The following is a 19,353-nucleotide window of genomic DNA, read 5'->3' on the forward strand; positions in this document are numbered from 1 at the left end:
TCCCCCTCCCTCGGCAGGAGGGGTGCGTGGGGCGAGGGGAAGTCCCCGTCTGGGTCACGCTGCGGGAAGATGGGGCGATCCCTTCCATCGGGGCGGGGAAGGATGCCGAGGGCTCCGGTGGTCCCTTCCCTCCCCGCCCCCCCATCGCTCAAAATCGACCCCCACTCGCGCCTCCCCGCCCCCCCCCCGACGGGGCGTGTACAAAGCTCCCTCCCTCCCCCGGCCCTGGCAGCGCCTGGGGCTCCCCGGCGGGCCACGCTCGGGGGCCGCGAAAGGGCCGGCGGTGCCGGGAGGGCGGAGAAGCTGGGGCGGCCCGAGGTGGCCCCCCCCCCGCCCCCCCCCCCGCCGCCAGCGCCTTCGGTCCCCGCTGCCCCCCCGCAGCCGCAGTGGTGGGGGATGTGGCACGTCGCGGTGCTGCCGGGGTGTAGCTCATTCCTGATGCCACTGTTTGTCGCTGAGTTTTGAAGAGATTTATTGGCTGGCGCTTGCTAAGCCACGCTTGAGTAATCCGAGCTGCTGCGCGCCGTGGTGAAGCCCGGAGGGGGGGAACGTCACTCCCTCTGGCAGCGGAGCAACATTAGTCTTCCAGCCCTCTAACCATCACTACAGCGTCGGAAACTGCCGGGTCACAGCCATTTGCTTTGGAAAATTGGCGATGTTTGGTGCTAGAGATCGATTACCCTTGTAATCTTCCCCCCCCACCTCCTCCTGCTTACCCCACCCCTACCCGCCCCAGACAATAGCGTCCGAGCTCCTCCAGGAAAAAAATAGAACAGAAAGCAAGGAAAGAAAGAAAGAAAAAGAAAGAAACTGGGGGATGGATCTGACTCCAATAGGAAAAGCGTGTCTCTAGAAGTGGTGCTAAATGGGAAGAGATTTCCGAGCTCCAGAGGACGATGATTTGTCACAAAGGGTAGCTGGCTCGGTGCTTTGGGCTGGAGCCGTGTAGGAGATCCTTGGAGAAGTCATTGTGCACAGAAAACCGAAGACCTGTACAAACATGCCTGTTCGCAGAGGTCATGTGGCACCACAAAATACATTTTTGGGTACAATCATACGAAAATTTGAAGGGCAAAGTAAGTTCTCTCTTTCTATCTATTTTGCTACAGTAGTTTGATTCTGCTTGTGACTAAATGGACAGCAGCTCCAGACTATTTTAAGTTTGTAGATTGTAAAGAAAACCTCAGAGGTAAGGAGGGGATCCCTGGCAGGAGTAGCATTGTTTTTGATCTAGAATACAGATTACCAACTGGAATTATTGGGCTTTTTTTCCCCCCGTTTCAAGGAATAGTTTTTATCTTTGACTGTATCCATATTGTATAGCTATAGAAGTTATATCTCTTACCTTGTTCTGAACTGGTGAGATGGCTCTAAAAGCAGAGTGTACAATCTTGCTGCCTGTGCAACGTCTAAAAAAATCAGCTATATTTACTATTATTATTGTTGTTGTTATTGTTGTTGTTATTATTAATTATCATTGTCTTTTCAAAATAAAGCGTAACAGTCAGACTTTGATTTAGAGGAAACGCATACTATGCAAAGGAGTTATTAAAGGGAAAATACTTTCTTACCTTGTTGTCATGACTGCATTTTAATATAGCTGTCAAATATTCCTGCTTTGTTTATGTAAGCCTAAAATATCTATCAAACCAGTGCAAATGCATCCTCAGGGAGAGTCTGTGAGATCTTTTCCAATGCAGCAGTTCACTACCTGTCGAGGAGGCTGAAGCTGAGGTGTTTTTCCTGGCCGGAACTCTGGTTTACTGTTAACAGTAAGAAGGAACACTTGATGCTTAAAATGAATTTCATTTAGAAACAGTAGTTTTGATATATGTACATTTATTTAAATATTTAGCATATTTTTAGTATCAGACTGATGCAAACCCTTACAGCTAACTCCAGTTTATATACTTCATTATACTCAAACAGACATTACCAATTTAATATTTGTATTATTAGAGAAAATTGAAGAGTGTTTGTAGTCCTAATTTATCTAAACGCTACGTCAGTGTTGCTACTCGAGTAAAGTTTTTATGCAGTAAAGTGTATATATTTTGAAGAGAATAAAGCACTACCTACTAACTAGGCAAGTGATAGTGAAAATTCAGCATGATTGAAAGACAGTAGAAAAAGCAAGAATGAAATCTATATTTTTCTCTCCAAATATTTCACTGTGTTCAAAGACAGAATATCTTTAAAATTTTCAAGACTTGTACTGCTAACTTGGTGCCACGTAAAAAGTCTTTCATAAAGCAAGGGACCTACTAGTGTGATTAAGTAAGTAGAAATTCATGTTATTAACAGTAAGTGTATCAAAGCGACACATTTATAATTACAATGGGAATAGTGTGTTATAGTGGTAAACAGAAACAAATGAAATAACAGTTGAAAACTTTTGAACCTTTCTCTCAGGTGAGGTTTTGGGAAAGGTTGATGGACTGAGGCACAGAACTTCAGCGGACTGTGCAAAATGTTTCCAATATCACAACCTTTGGTTTTCATGTACCTTCATACTCCTTTTTTTTCTACTAAGGAACATTTTCTTTTATAAATGTAACTTCTAAAACAATCACAGATGAAAAAAATTATCATGTTCTTTTCCAGATAGCTTTGTTAAAATACTGACTATAAACTTGCTGTCATTCACCTCAATGCAAATCCCTACAGAGCAGACTGAGCTGGTTGTATCTTATCCCAGGAAGCCCTTCACTTGAGTAGAGCCCCCTTCCCGAGGCCCCACTTCCCCCCAAAAGAAGCTACTAACTTTTCAAGGGCTTTCCTGGAGTTATGGCAGACAGGATGGCGCTCATCACCTGGGTTTCCGTGAAGCTAAAAAAGACAAAATTTTGAAGTCAAAAGGAGTTTTGCAAAAGACTTGCATAATCTGGTTTTATTTCCTTAAAAGACAACTTTCTTCATCTTTAATGTATTCTAAATGTATTGATGTTTCTTTAAAAGCTATGGATCGACTTAGCTACATTAAATGACTGAAAATCTCTGCATTTCAGGCATCCCAGTGAAAAGAAGGGTTATTTAGCATCCATCCATGCAATCGACACTTTATGAAATGTTAGAGTACTAAAAAATGCATCACTTTCTTTTATTGCAGATAAAAAATTCATCATTGCTAATGCTAGAGTGCAGAATTGTGCTATCATCTACTGCAATGATGGTTTCTGTGAGATGACCGGGTTCTCCAGGCCAGATGTCATGCAGAAACCTTGCACCTGTGATTTTCTTCATGGGCCAGAGACCAAAAGACATCATATTGCCCAAATTGCTCAAGCACTGCTGGGGTCAGAGGAGAGGAAAGTAGAAGTCACCTATTATCACAAAGATGGTAAAGTCTGTTTTTATTTTCAAGACTTTTTGTGTGTTTGATTATCAGTCGATTGGTACAAGAAGTTTTGCTGGAGTAGTGTTGTAATTTCTCTGGCGTCCAGTGAAGTACACTTAATGTATACCAGTAAGGGAATCTGCCCTGAAAGTAGTGGGTGTATGGAGTATATCACTGTACGCTGACTTTAACAGCTGAATGAAGCTAGCACTGTGTTTGCAACTGTTGAACAAAAGTTCTCCTCTCGGTTGGTTTAAAGCAGATCTAAATTCCCTGAAGTAAACAGCCCTACAACAATGAACAGATGACACAAGCATAGAGGGGACATCCTGTGAATGCTAATTTTTATGAACTGTTTCGCCTCACAGGACACAGGAATGGTGTATCAGTTTCAGGGGGCTGCCTGCCTCACACAATTGGAACCATACCTTGATTTAAATGCAGTATTTTACTGGAAAAAAGTACAACAAGGTTAAAAGTGGCAAAAATAGGCCTATCATGAAGAAAGCAATAGCTTATAAAGAAAGGGACAAATCTTTTTCAGAGATGAGATAGTGTGAAGTTGGAGTACCTACAACCGAACCACAGAAGTTGTCTTAGAATTATGTTGTCAGAGTAAAAATTTTGGGATGGCTAAACTACAAAGAGTTTCCCTGTTATTCAGTGAAAACTCAACATATATCTGTTAACACTATTGCTGATATAAAGAAGAATGGCTAAATCTGCTATGCTGATGCTTTTTCCTGTTAAGAGCATTAAATGAATAAACAACTGTATTTGCAGATTAAAAAATGCATATGCGTGAAAAAATTATGGTACATAATAGTTATATGTAGGGTTTTGGTGTGTGTGCCCCCCCCCCCCCAATTACCCAGGGTTATTCACAGAAACATCCGTCTTTCAAACAAATCCAAGTAATGGATAAGCATGGTGTACCTTATTCTGTCTCTTGCTGTGTACGCTCTTGGGAGAATGAAAAGGAAATTCATATTCAAATGCTGAGCTTAAATTAGTTCTGGAGAAGTGCCAGTGTGTTGTTTGCATCAATTTTAGAATCACATGCAATGGATGCTCTCGCATTTTAAAGTCACAGAGTTAAACCCTGTTCTCAATAATTCTGTTGTTATCGTGGAAAGACTTAAGTAATATTATTTTTAGCTTAGGCTGGTATAATTCAGATAGGACTTGGGCCAACCATTCTACCCACACTACCAATATTTAAGTGTATTCTTCTTAGCACATTTTCAGTAGAGTCCTTTATTCTTGGATCTCGTTCAGTGGTCTGGAGCAGATTTTGGTGAAGATTTGTTGTTGTATCTGTGCCTTGAACATAGATTTCTCGGGAGACCTGACACCGTGTCTCTTTTACACATCTAGCCTGGGTTTGTTTTAACTTGGCGTGTGTTAAAAATAATATTGCAAAAGGAGAATGTCATTGGTAACTTTCACAGCCAGCAGCCTGGAGCACTGTTTTGAGATCTGGTCGTTTAAAAGTGCTTCAGTCTCCCAAGATATTAGGAGGGAAGGAAAGGCGCTTAACTAAAGTACTGCTTATCTGTCAGTTACCGTAAATATGTATTTTTCTAAAATGCTGAATTCTGGCATCATGCAACATGCCATAATCTGAGGCAAACCAAAGTAAAACTGTCCATGAGAATTGCCATACCTTTTGTAAATAGTTTTGAATTTTGAAGCACATTATAAATGAGAGTTATGGATTATTTAGTGTAAACAATCTTATGCATAAGGGTTCTCAGTAACTTTACTTCTGTGAATAGCTTCTTTAAATTACTAGACCATATATTTGAAGGTTAAGGAATTTCAAAAGCTACAGACAGCAGTTCTAGACAAATTTGAGTTGAATTTCTCAAAATCTGACTGGTCAAAATGTGAACAGGACTTACCATGTGCACTATATGCACTGCTAAATTTAAACAAATACAGGTGAATTATTTTGAATTGTAAATGTAATTTAAAATATCAAGTCACTGATTACAGGCAAAAATCGATAAAATACAAGATAGGTCTGACACTCAAATGCGTAAATGTCTGACAGCTTGATCATTTGTATATACAGACTTTTTTGTTTCATTCTACATAATGTTCAATTTCTTTACAAAATGTGATAAAAAAATCTGAAGTTTTATGTGGTATCATAAAATTGAAACTACCTATATGATGGATATAATAAATGTCAGTAAACATATTCTATAGCTATTCTAAATTACTGAAAAGATATGCTTCACTTTTCATCTTCTCTTACTTCACTTTTTCAAATTTGCAAATTTGTTTTTGCAATATATAGAGTATATATATAGATGCTATATATAACATACTCTGTATATTATAATAATATACAGAATGGTGATACCTAACAAGGACTTCTCTGTGTTCTGAAGCAAAATTAATGTAAAGAATTTTCTAAAAATCTGAGAGTTTATTGGCTGTTTAGTGGCACTTGCACTGTGTGCTGTGGGTGAATATGAGAATATTTTAATAGGTCAATACCAGCACAGTTAGAAATGTAACTTTCTCCATGTGAGTAACCCAAGTTACTCCAATGAACTACCCACTGCTTGAAAGTTTGATTTGATATTATATTTCATAGCCACCCATTGTATAATATTTAACATAATACTAAGCATACGGAGGAGGAAGACAGCTCATGAAGGTGTGAATCGCTTGAGGTTCCACCGTCAAGAGTTTCTGAAGACCATATTACACAGTCCTGAATAAATGCCCAGTGAATTGCAAATAAAACCTTATTCCACATCACACTATCATTTACTCTACATAAGCCACTGATTATATTAAACATTATTTTAATATTTCAAAGTAAAGCAAATGTCAGTGGGATCATACATCCACTCACTTATAAAGCTAATCTGTCATCAGAAGTCCAGCAACACAGATATCAGAAAGGGAATCACTCTATAACTAGTGCTTTTTCTTTTTAATTCTAAATACCACCTTACATAGTTTTAAAATGTCACAGCTTTAAAGTTCAACTTAGAAGGAAATTCTTGCACTAGAAAAATAGAATTACATATGTACTGGGAATTAGGATTCTGATGTTCTTTACTGGTCTATAGTCCACTTTTCTAGATGAAAGAAAGTGCAAGTTTTTGAGTTTTAAACACCTTGATGATGCAAGACTGAATACTGCTGTTTGTTCACTGCTTAAATCTTTAGGCCAGATCACACTCTTGAAGAAAAGGAGACAGAAGGATGGGATTAAATTTGTAGCAGATTGATTATCAGAAAATGGCAGTTGCTTGAATCTACGCTGCCTTAAACGCAGCAGACAGAAGATACGGTGGTCAAAGGAGAACGCAAATTTGATGTTATCATGGTTTTATAAACATGTTACCTAGACCAGGAACATTTACCTTTCCGCTGTGCAGTGTGGGGACGGTGCAGAGGAGAGGGGGAGAATACTTGTGATAGTTTTGTGTAATTGTTTAGATGGCATGGAGGTGGGATGCCAGCATTACTTGCACACCCAGCAGGCCCTGTCCCAACCACACCAGTGCCCTGTCTTCACAGAAGTTTTTAACATTTGCAGCTAAAAGCTGTGCTAGTTCTTCTTGCAGTATTTGCATCAGAATAAGATTGTTAATATAGCCTACATTTGATTTTAATTTCTCCTCACTCCTTTTTGCTTTTAGAAGGGTATTTACACAATCCAGGCAAAGTTCTGGTCCTCTGTCCTGTTAGAGTAGTGCCACAGTAGGTGATTACGTAGTTATCAAAAGAATTAATTACTACTGAGAAAAATGTTTAATGGGAACAGATGGATGCCAAAACTAAGGGTCCAAATTCGTAGGTTCTCATCACACAAGAAGCTCCACAAATGTCACTGGATGTACTCATGGGATTAAAGACTCAGTAAATTTATTTTTTAATGTAAATATCCCTTTTTAAAAGAACAATAGATAAATACAGACAAATCACAAGAACTATTATTTTGAAACAGATTTTTTTTAAAGTCTTGCCCATTAGGCATTAACATCTGCTTAATTCAAAAATTATGCTCTGATATCAAAGTAGCAATATAGTATATTCCTCACTATCCCACAACTTCATTTTCACAAATCATATAGCTATATGATCTGTATTATAGTTGAAGGTAAGATATTGTTTATACAGAATATAAAATTCTTATTTTAATAAAGTTATTTGTGGTGAAAATGTTTGACAGCTCTTCCTTTGAGGACTCCATTTTGCAGTTTAAGTCATTATTGCATAAATCATTCTTGACAGCTGTAAAATATTGCTTGAGGTGGTAAAGCTGTAAAGCTTTTGACATAAAGAGTGTAATTATTTTGGGATTGAGAATGGATATATGATAATCAGAAATCATTGTATCACACTGAATACTTTTTTACATCTTACTCTATGCTTTGTGGACACAGTGGACTATATCTAAGGTTAGAGAGTATACCTGTTAAAGGGAGGTAAGGAGATCATTTAAGCTTACTCTATACACATCAGATATTCTAGGGATAAGAAGCACTACAGAAGAGTATAGGTTGAGCAAAGATAAGATGAAGCAATTATTTGGAGAGTGTTTACAAACCTCACAAATTACTTGTCACCCACTTTGAGAAATGTAATTTACTACATTTGACTGCAAATTAAACATATTTGTATTTTCAAAACACATTAAGATTACAAACTAATATTTTTAAGGCCTTTTAAGCTCTTTTTTGAGGATAAGAAAATAAAAAAATATGTAAACATACTGACAAAATAAAGTGAAAATGGTATTAAGTGTTCTAAAACAGAAAGATCAGGACTTCATTTAGAAGGTCATCATCTGGACTTAAACCAGCATAGGTGTTTTATCACCTGTTTGTCTTCTATAAATGCTGTGAACCTACCAATCAATTAAAAATACAGCTGAAAAGAAAAACCCTTGCATGTATGTCAAGTCCCTTTAGATTGGCTCTAACATGAGGGTCAGCAAGTGCAGTTTTGACTGTAGATTCGATGCCTTAACAAGAGCTGATGAGAAAGGTCAATGAATCAAGTCACTGTCTAATACCCTGCTGCTCTAGGAGTTCTTGGTTTAAGAAATACTATCTGACCGCATTTTGATAAAGAAAGTGTTACGCCCCAACAAAAAGCTGTCCAAAAAACCTGTCTTAAAGTTTTTTCCAAACATCCTTAAAAAAAAATTTGGATCAAAATCAGAATGTTACTGAAGGTGTTTAACTATTGGAAATGGATGACCTTTTCTTATGTCTGTAGTGTGATATTTCTACCTTAGATTTTAATACTTGTTCTAAGAGACAAGACTGTCCCTTGTCCCATTCAGTATTGCTGTTTTTGCAACAGGGAGCACCATCAGCAGCGAGCCGATACCTCAATGATCCAAATATCTCATTTACCCACCCCCATTCAGTTATGTCCCCTGTGCCTGCCCAGAACTGTGGATCACTTCTTATTCACATTTCACATGGGATACCTAATGATTATGATAAAGCAGCTCTCAGATATACTAAGTAGGGGTTTTTATTGGCCAATTTCAACCATATTTTTCAATTCCTTCGCTCTCCAATATATTCTTTTTTCTTCTCATGAATGATGAATTTATTTTCAATAAGAAGGGGGCTTTTATAGAAGATCATTTTTTCCCATTCATGTATTCCTGCTAATGAGAGACTATCTGAATAAAAAGGAATAAAAATTAAATTGCCTTTAAAATTATGCTCTTTGTCAGTGTTTAGAGTCAGAAAGGCATGATTAGATATATCTAATTTTAAAAAATAATGAAGAATACAACTGCTATTATTATAGCTACTGCAGCTTTAACAGAAAAAAAATCTTAGCTTGGAAAAATCCTTTCTGACAGTTTTAACTTCCTTCATGGCACAAATAAAAAACCTGCAGGCTAGCGGATCAGGAGAAGTCTTTCGTTTCAGTACAGTGTCCAGAGGGAACTCTTCTGCCACTGGACTTCCATAGTACAGTTTTACAGCAGGATTCAGAAAGTCACAGGGTCAACTTAAACTAATCAAGGGACCCAAATTTCCCTTGCTTGAGCTACAAAGAATCAATGATTGCTGACTTTCAAAAAGAGAGTCCCACAGTGGTAAGAAAGGTGTCACATTCTGGAGTCAAATGGCACTAGAAGGTTACAATATGATACACATACTCAAAGGTTTTCTAAGCTGTTTGGAATGATAATATCCTATGGAGAAGAGTTTCATCTTTTAATTAGGCATTGCCTGACAAAGTTTTTTATCTGCTTTGAATATGTTCCTTTCAGTTTTAGTGAAAGCTATTTTGGTTTTGGGTTATGAGGCAAAAAGAACAGAAGCTGTTAGTCTATTTTTTGGTGTGGTTTCACATAATTTTATTGTGTCCTCTTTCCATCTTCAGGGTGCATCCTTTTCAATGTTACATTTTGATAAGAGAGTTATTCCGTACTCCTAATTTGCATTATCGATTGGTTCATTCTCTTCTCCACTGAATTGGCCCATATATCAAAAAGCGATGCAGAGAGCAAATCAGACATCATACCTTGCAATAGACAAGGGGGAAGAGCAACTGCTTTTCTAATAGCAGCCTTATGCATAGTTGGTATTATACAAGCTTCAAAACATCGCACTTCAAATAGTAGCAGTGTTGACATTGGTGCTGTTCTCTCTGGTTTCAAGCAATGGAAAGAGAATAGTGGTTTGGTCTAGATTTCATCTTAGTGGTTTCCAGTCCAGTTTTAAAGTGTTCCCTACATATTTGACTTAGTGTATGACTCAGTCTATGTGCTAGACAGTCCATATTCTTCCCAGCTTCCCAGCTAAGTATGGAAAAAGCTTAATCAAGCAGTATAGGATTCAGAGTAGCAAGACCAAGCAGACTATGGAAATTGCTAACTCACTCTGGAAACCACATATCTCAAAAGCAATCAGAACTGTAGCTGTGAACCTCGATCTAGGCAGAGCAGATGCATGACAATGAGAGTGGGGTAATGTGGCTTTATAGTTACAGCTGGTTTCACACAGTCCAAATCTTTGAAAGTTCACATCTCTGAGGTGAGAAGTATTGTGTTATAATTTTGTATACCTTGAACTTTTTAGTCCAGTATACTGTTTTTGTTTTAAAGGAAATAACATACATATTTTAATTATTTCTTAGAAATTAAATTAAAATTTCATTTGGAAAGCAGAATTACAGCCATAACTAGTCACAAAATGCTTTTTGACCTCCAGCATTTCCATAGATACCCCATTTTAAGCTCCCTCACCAACTTTCTGGTACAATATAGCCTTTTTGTTTCTATTTTTCTCAATTCTTTAATTCTGTAATCCCAGTGAAATATCATCAGTAAAGATCACCACAAAGGATACCAAAATTCAGTCTGAAAAAAAGTCAAAGTAAACAGTATAAAAGGGAAGTCCTGTTGTCTTTTTCTGTTTCATTAACCTGACTCTAGTTATAGATCTCATTATACCTAGTTTTGATAATACCCCCAATTATAGCACTGAAGTGTTATCCACAGAAAGAATATATTTCTGCTTCATTCTTAACAAAGAGCCATCATATCATCAAAACCTAAGGATGATGTTTAAATGTCAACATTATTAACTATTTCACTGGTGATAGTTGAGCGGAAATGACCAGAAGAAAGCTTAGGCCAGAAATCACAGCTGCCTTCAGTACTTCCCTGCCTGCTGAAATTTCTTGCTTTCCTGTCCTTGTTCCTCCATAGTACCATAGTCAATAAAAGTCCTTTCTTTTACATTTTGCCATGACCTCATTTAAATCCCTGGTTTGCTGCATGAGACTGCAACGGAAACCAAAGTCTTGCCTAAAAGGTTAGTTCAGTTCAGAGAAACACAACAAGTTTACTTCAAATACCAGGAAATTAGGATTTATCACAATACCCAAATAAACTGATCCTTGACAGTATCAACTTATGAGATTTTGGCTTCTTTAGAGCAAATGCATGGGACTATATAGTAACTGTTTCTGCTCCCAGAAACACTCCTAAAGGCCTGAGAGCAAGATATCAATACCTACAGATACAGGACTTGGCTTGTGCACCCACAGCTTTCACAGAATTAAACTGCAAAGTTTAATTTTTGCAACACTAAAAATCCTGGTCTTGAGGTATTGGAGTACTGCTGGTAGAGACATATTATGCCATTGCTAACTAGTATTAGCTGGATCTGAGCTGCTACATACAAAGAACACAAGTTATGAAAGAAACATGCAAAACACAGACAAAACCTTCCTCCATTTTCATCCACAGGGGACAGAGGCAGAGATGACTTCAGAAGAAGGATAAATATATATTAGGGTTTTTGCCTTTGTCTTATACCTAGGCTGCTTGAAAAGCAGTTAATCATCATGTAAATATGTTTCATCACTAACACACATGTTGTAAAGCACTTATTCCCAGCTGTTCTCAGACTTTGGAGTCTGTGCCCTTTTGAGATTATTTATTTCTTAGAGCACTCTCTGCTGATTTTCATTCAAATGAATGCAAGTGTATCTCTGAAAATAGCTTGCAAATTTCCTCCTTTCAAAACTCATTTGTGCCAATCTGCTTTACTCCTTCCTCTCTGGAAAAAAATGCCAGATAATCTCATTAGTATTTTGCATGTTTATGGCTGTTGTACAAGAAAGCATTTTTTAATACTTTTGAAAGAACATGAAACTCAGTAGTCCAGAAATCCTATTGTCATGGTATTTAAAGGAAAATAGTGTTGCAGTTTTGTCTACTTGCTTGAAAAATGGCTTTCAATTCACAAATGGGAAAGAAAGAAAGAAAACCTAAAGTCCATGTCATTTTAAATAATGATAATAAAAGAAAGGAAAATGTGTTCCTTTTTTTCCATCATAAGTGCCCAGCATTATTTTTGCATGATAAAATAGACCAGGAATCAATCAGTCCACCCAACAGAAAAGACAACATTTCCCAAAAGGACTATTTCTGGAGTCATGGACAACATACCATATTATGTGAGAGAATAACAGCCTTGAAGTATAAAACCAGGTATCTGTTAATCAATATCTGAGCCTTCTCTATGGATTAATGGAGCAGCTCATGAACTGGTGTGAAAGACAGCCTACATATAATGTCAATCCTGAGCCAGTCCATGCTGGTCCACAGTTCAGAGCATCCTTAGTGCTTCTGTAAGTTATACTGATTGCTTGTGGCAACAGGAATATGAGGTGGCACAGAAGTGGCTTTAGTGTTTTACCCACAGAGTTTCAAAGAAAAGTTTTGTAGAGGGATAAAGCAGAGTTTGAGCACTGTTTGTGGGTGACCACAAAACTGTATTAAGATGTTGTTTCTCTTTATCCTAAAACTTGCAAATCCCTTCTCTCGTGTCAGGAGTAGAACTGGGGTGTAAGGAGCTGCTCCCAAATGCTTAAAAAGTTAACTAAAAACTACCAACTGCTACTGCAGCTACAAGCAGAGTTCGTGTCTGATATGTGTGATGTTTTGTAGATCAGGCGCTAGGTGCAGGTGGCATCCCCCTTCTCTGGTTACTGTTTATTTAAAGAGGGGAAAAGAGGAAGGAACACATGGTCTGCAGATAGCTCTTCTTCCTAGCTGATGGGTATGCAATTCTATTTTATAAAAAACAACTACACAAACCAAGAATATTACAGCTGAGGGAGCTTTTCAATAGACCATGCAGGTCTATTTACATTCATTTCTGGTTGTTTTTTGACCTCATTTATAAAAAAAACAGATCCTGCAGAAGCACAATTGCCAGTAGCATCACTGTCTCTGCAGAACTCGACATATGCAAAACATAATTATTAGCCAGATAAATACATTCTGTGTGGCTGCTTGTATTTCAGACATGATTTCTCTCACATTTGAATGTGCAAGAGCGTTTGTCCCTGCTTCATGGGACCTGAGTGAATTGTTTCCCTTTTAAGTAACATTTTGGTCTCTAATCCCTTTTCCTTTCACCTTGGGATCATTTTCCTGTAAATAAAAAAAGTTGTGAATAAAGCACTTTATTTCCACTTTCTGAGGAATTTAAGAAAATATATCAACTGTTTTTTGAAATGACAGAGAAACAATTCTACATGTTTAACCTTGATTGTTACCTGGAAAGTAGATTATCCAAAATTTTTTTGCCCCTTAGGAGCCACAGGCACTAAAATATCAGACATAACTAAAGTATTATAGTTACGAAGATCACACTGAGGTTCAGTTGCTGCAAGGGAAATGACTGACCTGAACTTTTACATGTAAAAGCAAATGTAGGACTAGATTTTCAATTATATATATTGTGCCATATTAAGAAAGGGCATTTCTCCTTCTCAAGAGGTTTAACAACCACTTAGAGGAGCTGCCAAAATTACCTCCTACCCCACCACAGAATCATAGAATACAAACTGATATTCTATAGTTCACAACAATTTTACTAAGAAAACATTATTCTTATTAAATACATTCAATCACAGGAAGTCTGAACTGAACAACAAATTAAAGTGACTCCTGATGAGCTGATTGACTAAGGCAGTGAGTCTCTTACCTTGAAAGAGTGATTACTGTTGAAAAGCTCACAATTCCAAACCATCATTCTCTACTGTATTTTGCACTATCCTCCTCTCTTTTCTAAGACAGTACACCAAGGTTGCATCATAACATTTCCCAATATAGACAAGAGCATTGTATATATATAAGTAAATGCCACAAAAAACCCCAACCCCAACATGATCAAGTCCAAGAAACGGATAACCGAGTGAGAATATGAGACGATATTCAACAGGGAATAGTTCTGTAAAACAATCTTTACTAGGAATTACACTGAATAGGAATTATTCTTAAATGAGTATCTCAGACCATAGGCCAGATTCGAGAAAAGAGACACCCTAGGATGATGCAGTTGTGTACATGTCTCTGTCCTCTCTGTAATAAAGGATAACTTCTAGAGAAACAACGTCTTCTGTTAGAGAGAATACACACTGTAATGATTCTCAAGTGCTAGAATGGGGTCAGAGATGGCTGGGGTTATTGTGAACGGCAGAAGGGGCCAAACTGTTTCCTTCTCTTGCCACAGGGTTAAAGAACGCAAAGGTGGAATCAAGTCCTGTTCATCCTTTTCCCATGTAAGCCCTGTATCAAGTCCAGCCCTCAGGGTTTCCAAATTTGATACAGAAAATAGAACTGCCAAATAAATGACAAAGAAAAAAATACAGGAGGCATGGTTAAGAAAGTTGAGTGGCTGCTAAGCTCACGCTTTTTCCAAACAGAAAAAACTTATCATTTGCAAGTCTCACATTGGACTTTGTTGTGATAGTTGTAGCACTTATTCAGGAGAACCATGAATCAGCCATACAGAGCCCATGAATCATTCTTAAACCACATCAGTATTTTAAAAAAAAGCAAAACTCTTATCTTATCTGAGCATTATTGTCTTTAACTGGTGCTGCATGTATCATATAACGAACAAGGCTTTATTTCCTCCCCAAAATGAAAAGCTCCTACTCTGCAAACATTCAAATAGCTGAAATTTCATCACACTCTAGCTTGATTCAGCTTTTTAGGTGTATATAATGGAATCTGTCCTCCACGATCCTGAATACTTGTGCGAGTTACATAAACTTACGAGTGGGAAAATGGACATTTCTGCAGGATATAGTACATCTGTTCAGGTTCAACTAGCTCATCTCTAAACTTGATATATTAACCAGGGATATTCTCATAACATAGTTTAGATTGTAACTTTTTCCTCTCTTGGATTTCACCCTTTGTTTGTATCTTGTTTTTTAGAAACTGGCACAATCTGTATAACAAGTAATGCTTTGTTTCACATGGGGATCTTTAAATAGCAATCACTCAGCCGTGTTTGCTTTCGGAAAGCATTCTATTAGCGTGGCACATATTCTAACTAATATATAACATTTTACCATTCCAGTATAGCAAAGAAGTCCTTTTGTTAGATTGGTCTTTTATAGCCATTGTATTTTCACAGAATCAAGAAGAATTTAGCTCAGGAGGAGACTCAGGAGGTCATCCAGTCCAGCCTCCTGCTCAAAGCAGGAGCAACACAGAATTTAGACTAGGTTGCTTAGGGCTTAGTCCAGTTGGGTGCCAGGATGGAAAGCACACAGCCTCTCTGGGCAACCTGTTCCAGTGCTCAGTTACCCTCATATTGAAACTGGTTTCTCCTTATACTATGTCAGGACCTCCTCCATTTTAATTTCAAGCATTGTCTATCATTCTGCTGCCATGCACTTCAGTGAAGAACCTGCCTCCATCTCCTGGTAATTTACTCATAGCTACTGAAAGGCTGTTATTACATTCCTCAGAGCTGTGTCTTCTTTAGGCTCCTGGCCAAGGCCAGCTTCCTAAACCTCTCCTCACAAGACATGTGCTCTAAGTCCATATCCCTCTTTGTGGTCTCTTCTCGCCTCACTCAAGTTTATCAACATCTCTCCTGTACTAGGGGTCCAAAGCTGGATGCACTATTCCACGTGTGACCTATGAGCACTGAGGAAAGGGGAAGTATTGCTTTCCTCAATCTACTGGCTACAATCCTGATGATACAACCCAGTATGCTTTATCCTTGACACAGTTGGACTCAAATTTCTCAAGAGATCCCTGACTCAATCCTCTTCCACTACCTTGAACCCCGTCTCAAGATTCAAATGTCTCCCAGACTGAGGCAGTGAATATATAGGGTACCTCAGCTTTATCTGCATCCACTGTCACTAAATCACCCTCCCCACTCAGCAGCAGGCTCGCATTATACTTGTTTATTCTTTCACTGCTAACATAGCTAGCAACAGAAGCTCTTCTTGTTGCCCTTGATATCCCTAGAGTTTCAAGTCTAGCTCAGCTTTTCCATTCCTAAGACCATCCCAGCATGCCTGGGCAGTGTTTCTGTCTTCCTCCTTTGTAGACTGCCCTTGCTCCCACCTCCTTTATATGTCTTTTTTTTTTTTTTTTTTTTTTTTGCACTGGAGCTCAGTCATGAGTTCCCTGCTGAGCCAGCTGGTATTCTGATACATCCACTCATTTTTCTGAGTGTTTGGATGGACTGTTACTGTGCTTGAGGGAAGGTGTTTGAGCTATGCCCTCTGGAAAGTTTGAAGAACTAATGAGTTAGTTACCATATTTTTCTTTTTTTTTTTTTCTTAATTCAGTAGCCCATAAGTAGGTACTTTACACGTCTTTTATTATACTAACTGGCATTCCATACTACTTTTATAAATTCCTCTTACCTGAATGTTCAATATTATGTCCAGTTTTATACATGAAATTTTACATAACTTAGGTACACTTACACATGCATTAGGAAATCCTGTTTACATTGTACATTAAAGATGGTTGAAATTGCACCTAGATATTGTTTGCCAGAAGATCTTTTCCAAATGTCATTACTAATGTGCTACATGGTATAAATTCCATGTTGCTACCCACTTTGTTATGAGGAACTAGATGCTCAGTGTTTTCCTGTATTGGAGGCCAATCTGCCTGGCCTGTTAGGCATCTGCCCAGGTTTCTTTGGGAGATCTTTTTATACAAACGTGTTTGAGTTAAGAAGAAAACAGACTTTCTAATGTTTATTTTGCCGTGGGTTACAGTCATCTGAACAGCTTAATGCTAAAGATAATCACAATGGAGGTCTTCTTGTAAGTTTTAGAAGCAGCTAAACAAATTGTCTTATACTGGAAGATAAATGCAACTGCCACTGGCAAACAACTAGGGCATCCCTGGCACACATTATTCAGCACTTCATTCCTATCATTAAAGATGTGCAGAATTAAGTCTTCTAAGAGAGAAATATTTTTCACATCATGTGGAATTCTTGTAGTGGCTTTCGGTAGTGAAGTAACCTCATTGAAACACTGTCTCATCTCAGAAGAAAAAGTTTGTTGCTAACATTTCCTTACATAGGTCATGGCAAAAGACAGCGCATTCTTCCCCATTTCTCTTCTGCCACTTTTTATTTCATATTTTCTTCAAGAAATGATAGATACAGTGATTTGTCCTATGCTCGCTCTTCCAGGTTAGTGACTAGGGGAGACAGAAACCTGCTATTTCCCTCAAGGGTTAATACTGCCCTTTTTCTTTAGGCCAATGCCAACTACCCTTCCCTTACCCTGTCAAACAACAAAATCAATATTGCAGTCTGCTAACTACCTCCTGTCAGGAGCTCAGCACATCTGGCTGCCAGCATTGATGGCACTCAGCACCTGCTGGAGCTGGCCCCTAACACATGGAGCATAACGTGTCAGCAGCAGAGCATCGGGAATCCTGCAGCTTTTGTGGTACTGCAGTGATGTCAGATCCACAGTTTTAAGCAGTGCCACTTCAAATACCCATCATTTAGGGATGTGATTCCATCTGAGGTTATTAAAAAAGTTAACTGAGACATGATCTCACTGGTTTAAGTCACCCCAGTTGGGTGGCCTGACAGCCTATTCAGATCTGTAACCCATTCTGTGTTTTGTTTCAGTTCTTTGTATATAGACAAGGACTGTTAAACAAGCACAGTGTGATAATTAAAACATATTTAATGAATATTATTAATGATGAGTTCAATTGATGTTTGAAGATGTTGATAAGCTTCATTAAATATACTTCCACTGACTAAAACAGCACTGACGATATTTTTAATCGTCAATTTTAATTATTAAAATCATTTTTCTTCCTACTGCTTGCATATTTGACACTTACAAATCTGTTTGTTTCATGCTGGATTTTATTTTTAAGCATCCTAATGTGATGTTAAAAAGTTCATCGATAAAACCTGCTTTACTGACTGTCCAAAAGAAACTGTCTTTTACTCTCTTCCCATGTGACAAATAAAAGTATCTTGGGGGTGTACAACAGCAGTTCCTGGTATTACATCACCAATGCTGGTGGCCCCTACAATCAATTACTTTGATGATGCAGAAGAGAACATATCTAGCATATGCATTACAGTATGGTATTATGTAAGGATCTCTGATTTGGTCATTTTTTTTATTTGTGTGTTTTTTATTTCAACTCAGATGCAAAGCCATTCCTACTTCTACAGTAGTCAATGAGTGATTCACACACTGGCAGTATAATTGCAATCATTTCTGCATGTAACAGACACAGTGTAGTATTCAGGGTAGCTACTTGTATGTGCTTCATTTCTGCATAGGGTTAATTTAGTGTGCAAAGAGCTGTGACATATGTCTTATTTTTAATTTAAAGGAATGAGAATATACAAATCATTTCTCATTCTCGGGCTGGACCAACTTGTCATTGTCAGATTGTCCGTTAACAGCCAATTGCAAATGTTGACTTGTTTTTATCAAGGAGAATGGTTACAGATACTTGGCCCTACAAGGCTCGCATAAAGTCATAATGTGACCAAGAGCCAAAAGGATAGCTTTTCTAAGCCTTGTTTCTGATGCTGTGCTTTGCGGAGGAATACAGTTATCTTTACAGACAGGTATTACAGAATAACTTACCCTTATGACTAATGTAACTTCAGAAATGGTGTTTACTTCCCAGTTATTTATGGTCTTTATCTAAAACAATACAAATGTAAACCCAACCTCCCAAACCAAGTAAGTTTCATTTCTAAGAAGGTTTTTGAATAACTGAAAAGCTTGTGTGTTTTTATTTGGATTTGAAATGCTTGAAAATATTTGATAGTTACATATCTGATATTTAGATATTTGATAAAGGCTTTACAAGTATGTGGTTTTTTGAGACCTTGTTGAACATATTGCCCTTCTAATCAGTGAGTCATTCTTTTTTAGATACAGAATATATTATAATGTACATTTTGCAAGCAATTATGAGAGCAAAACAACTTAGAGAGATTTTAAAATTGAAGTAATTTCATACTAACTACAGCCTTAATCTGTAGGGTTATGGCATTTTTTATTATTCTTTGAAATTACCATTTTCTCTCTGGAACCCAAGATAATCAAAGGGAATATAATAGGAAATTTTAGAGATCAGGGCAGTGAGTTCAACCATGGAACTGCCCAGGTCTACTGGCTGGGAAAAAGAAGTGTATTATTTTAAAGTGCTAAGGCTAAATATA

The 19,353-nt window shown here is 37.8% G+C and overlaps 1 protein-coding gene across 3 annotated transcripts in view; it reads left to right on the plus strand.

Annotated features, from left to right (window-relative positions):
- Positions 1-552: 552 nt before the first annotated feature.
- Positions 553-19,353, plus strand: part of KCNH7 (potassium voltage-gated channel subfamily H member 7) — a 250,019-nt gene continuing 231,218 nt past the window's right edge. For all 3 annotated transcript variants that reach the window (XM_087733494.1, XM_087733495.1, XM_087733496.1), the window contains exons 1-2: positions 553-1,076; positions 3,110-3,340. In XM_087733494.1, the coding sequence (XP_087589620.1) occupies positions 1,001-1,076; positions 3,110-3,340 (307 nt within the window). In that variant the 5' untranslated portion in view covers positions 553-1,000. The remainder of the gene's footprint in view (positions 1,077-3,109; positions 3,341-19,353) is intronic.

This window comes from Nipponia nippon, unplaced genomic scaffold (assembly GCF_047370975.1).
Source record: "Nipponia nippon isolate SJK-2023a ecotype South Korea unplaced genomic scaffold, ASM4737097v1 scaffold_5, whole genome shotgun sequence".
NCBI classification, from domain to species: Eukaryota; Metazoa; Chordata; class Aves; order Pelecaniformes; family Threskiornithidae; genus Nipponia; species Nipponia nippon.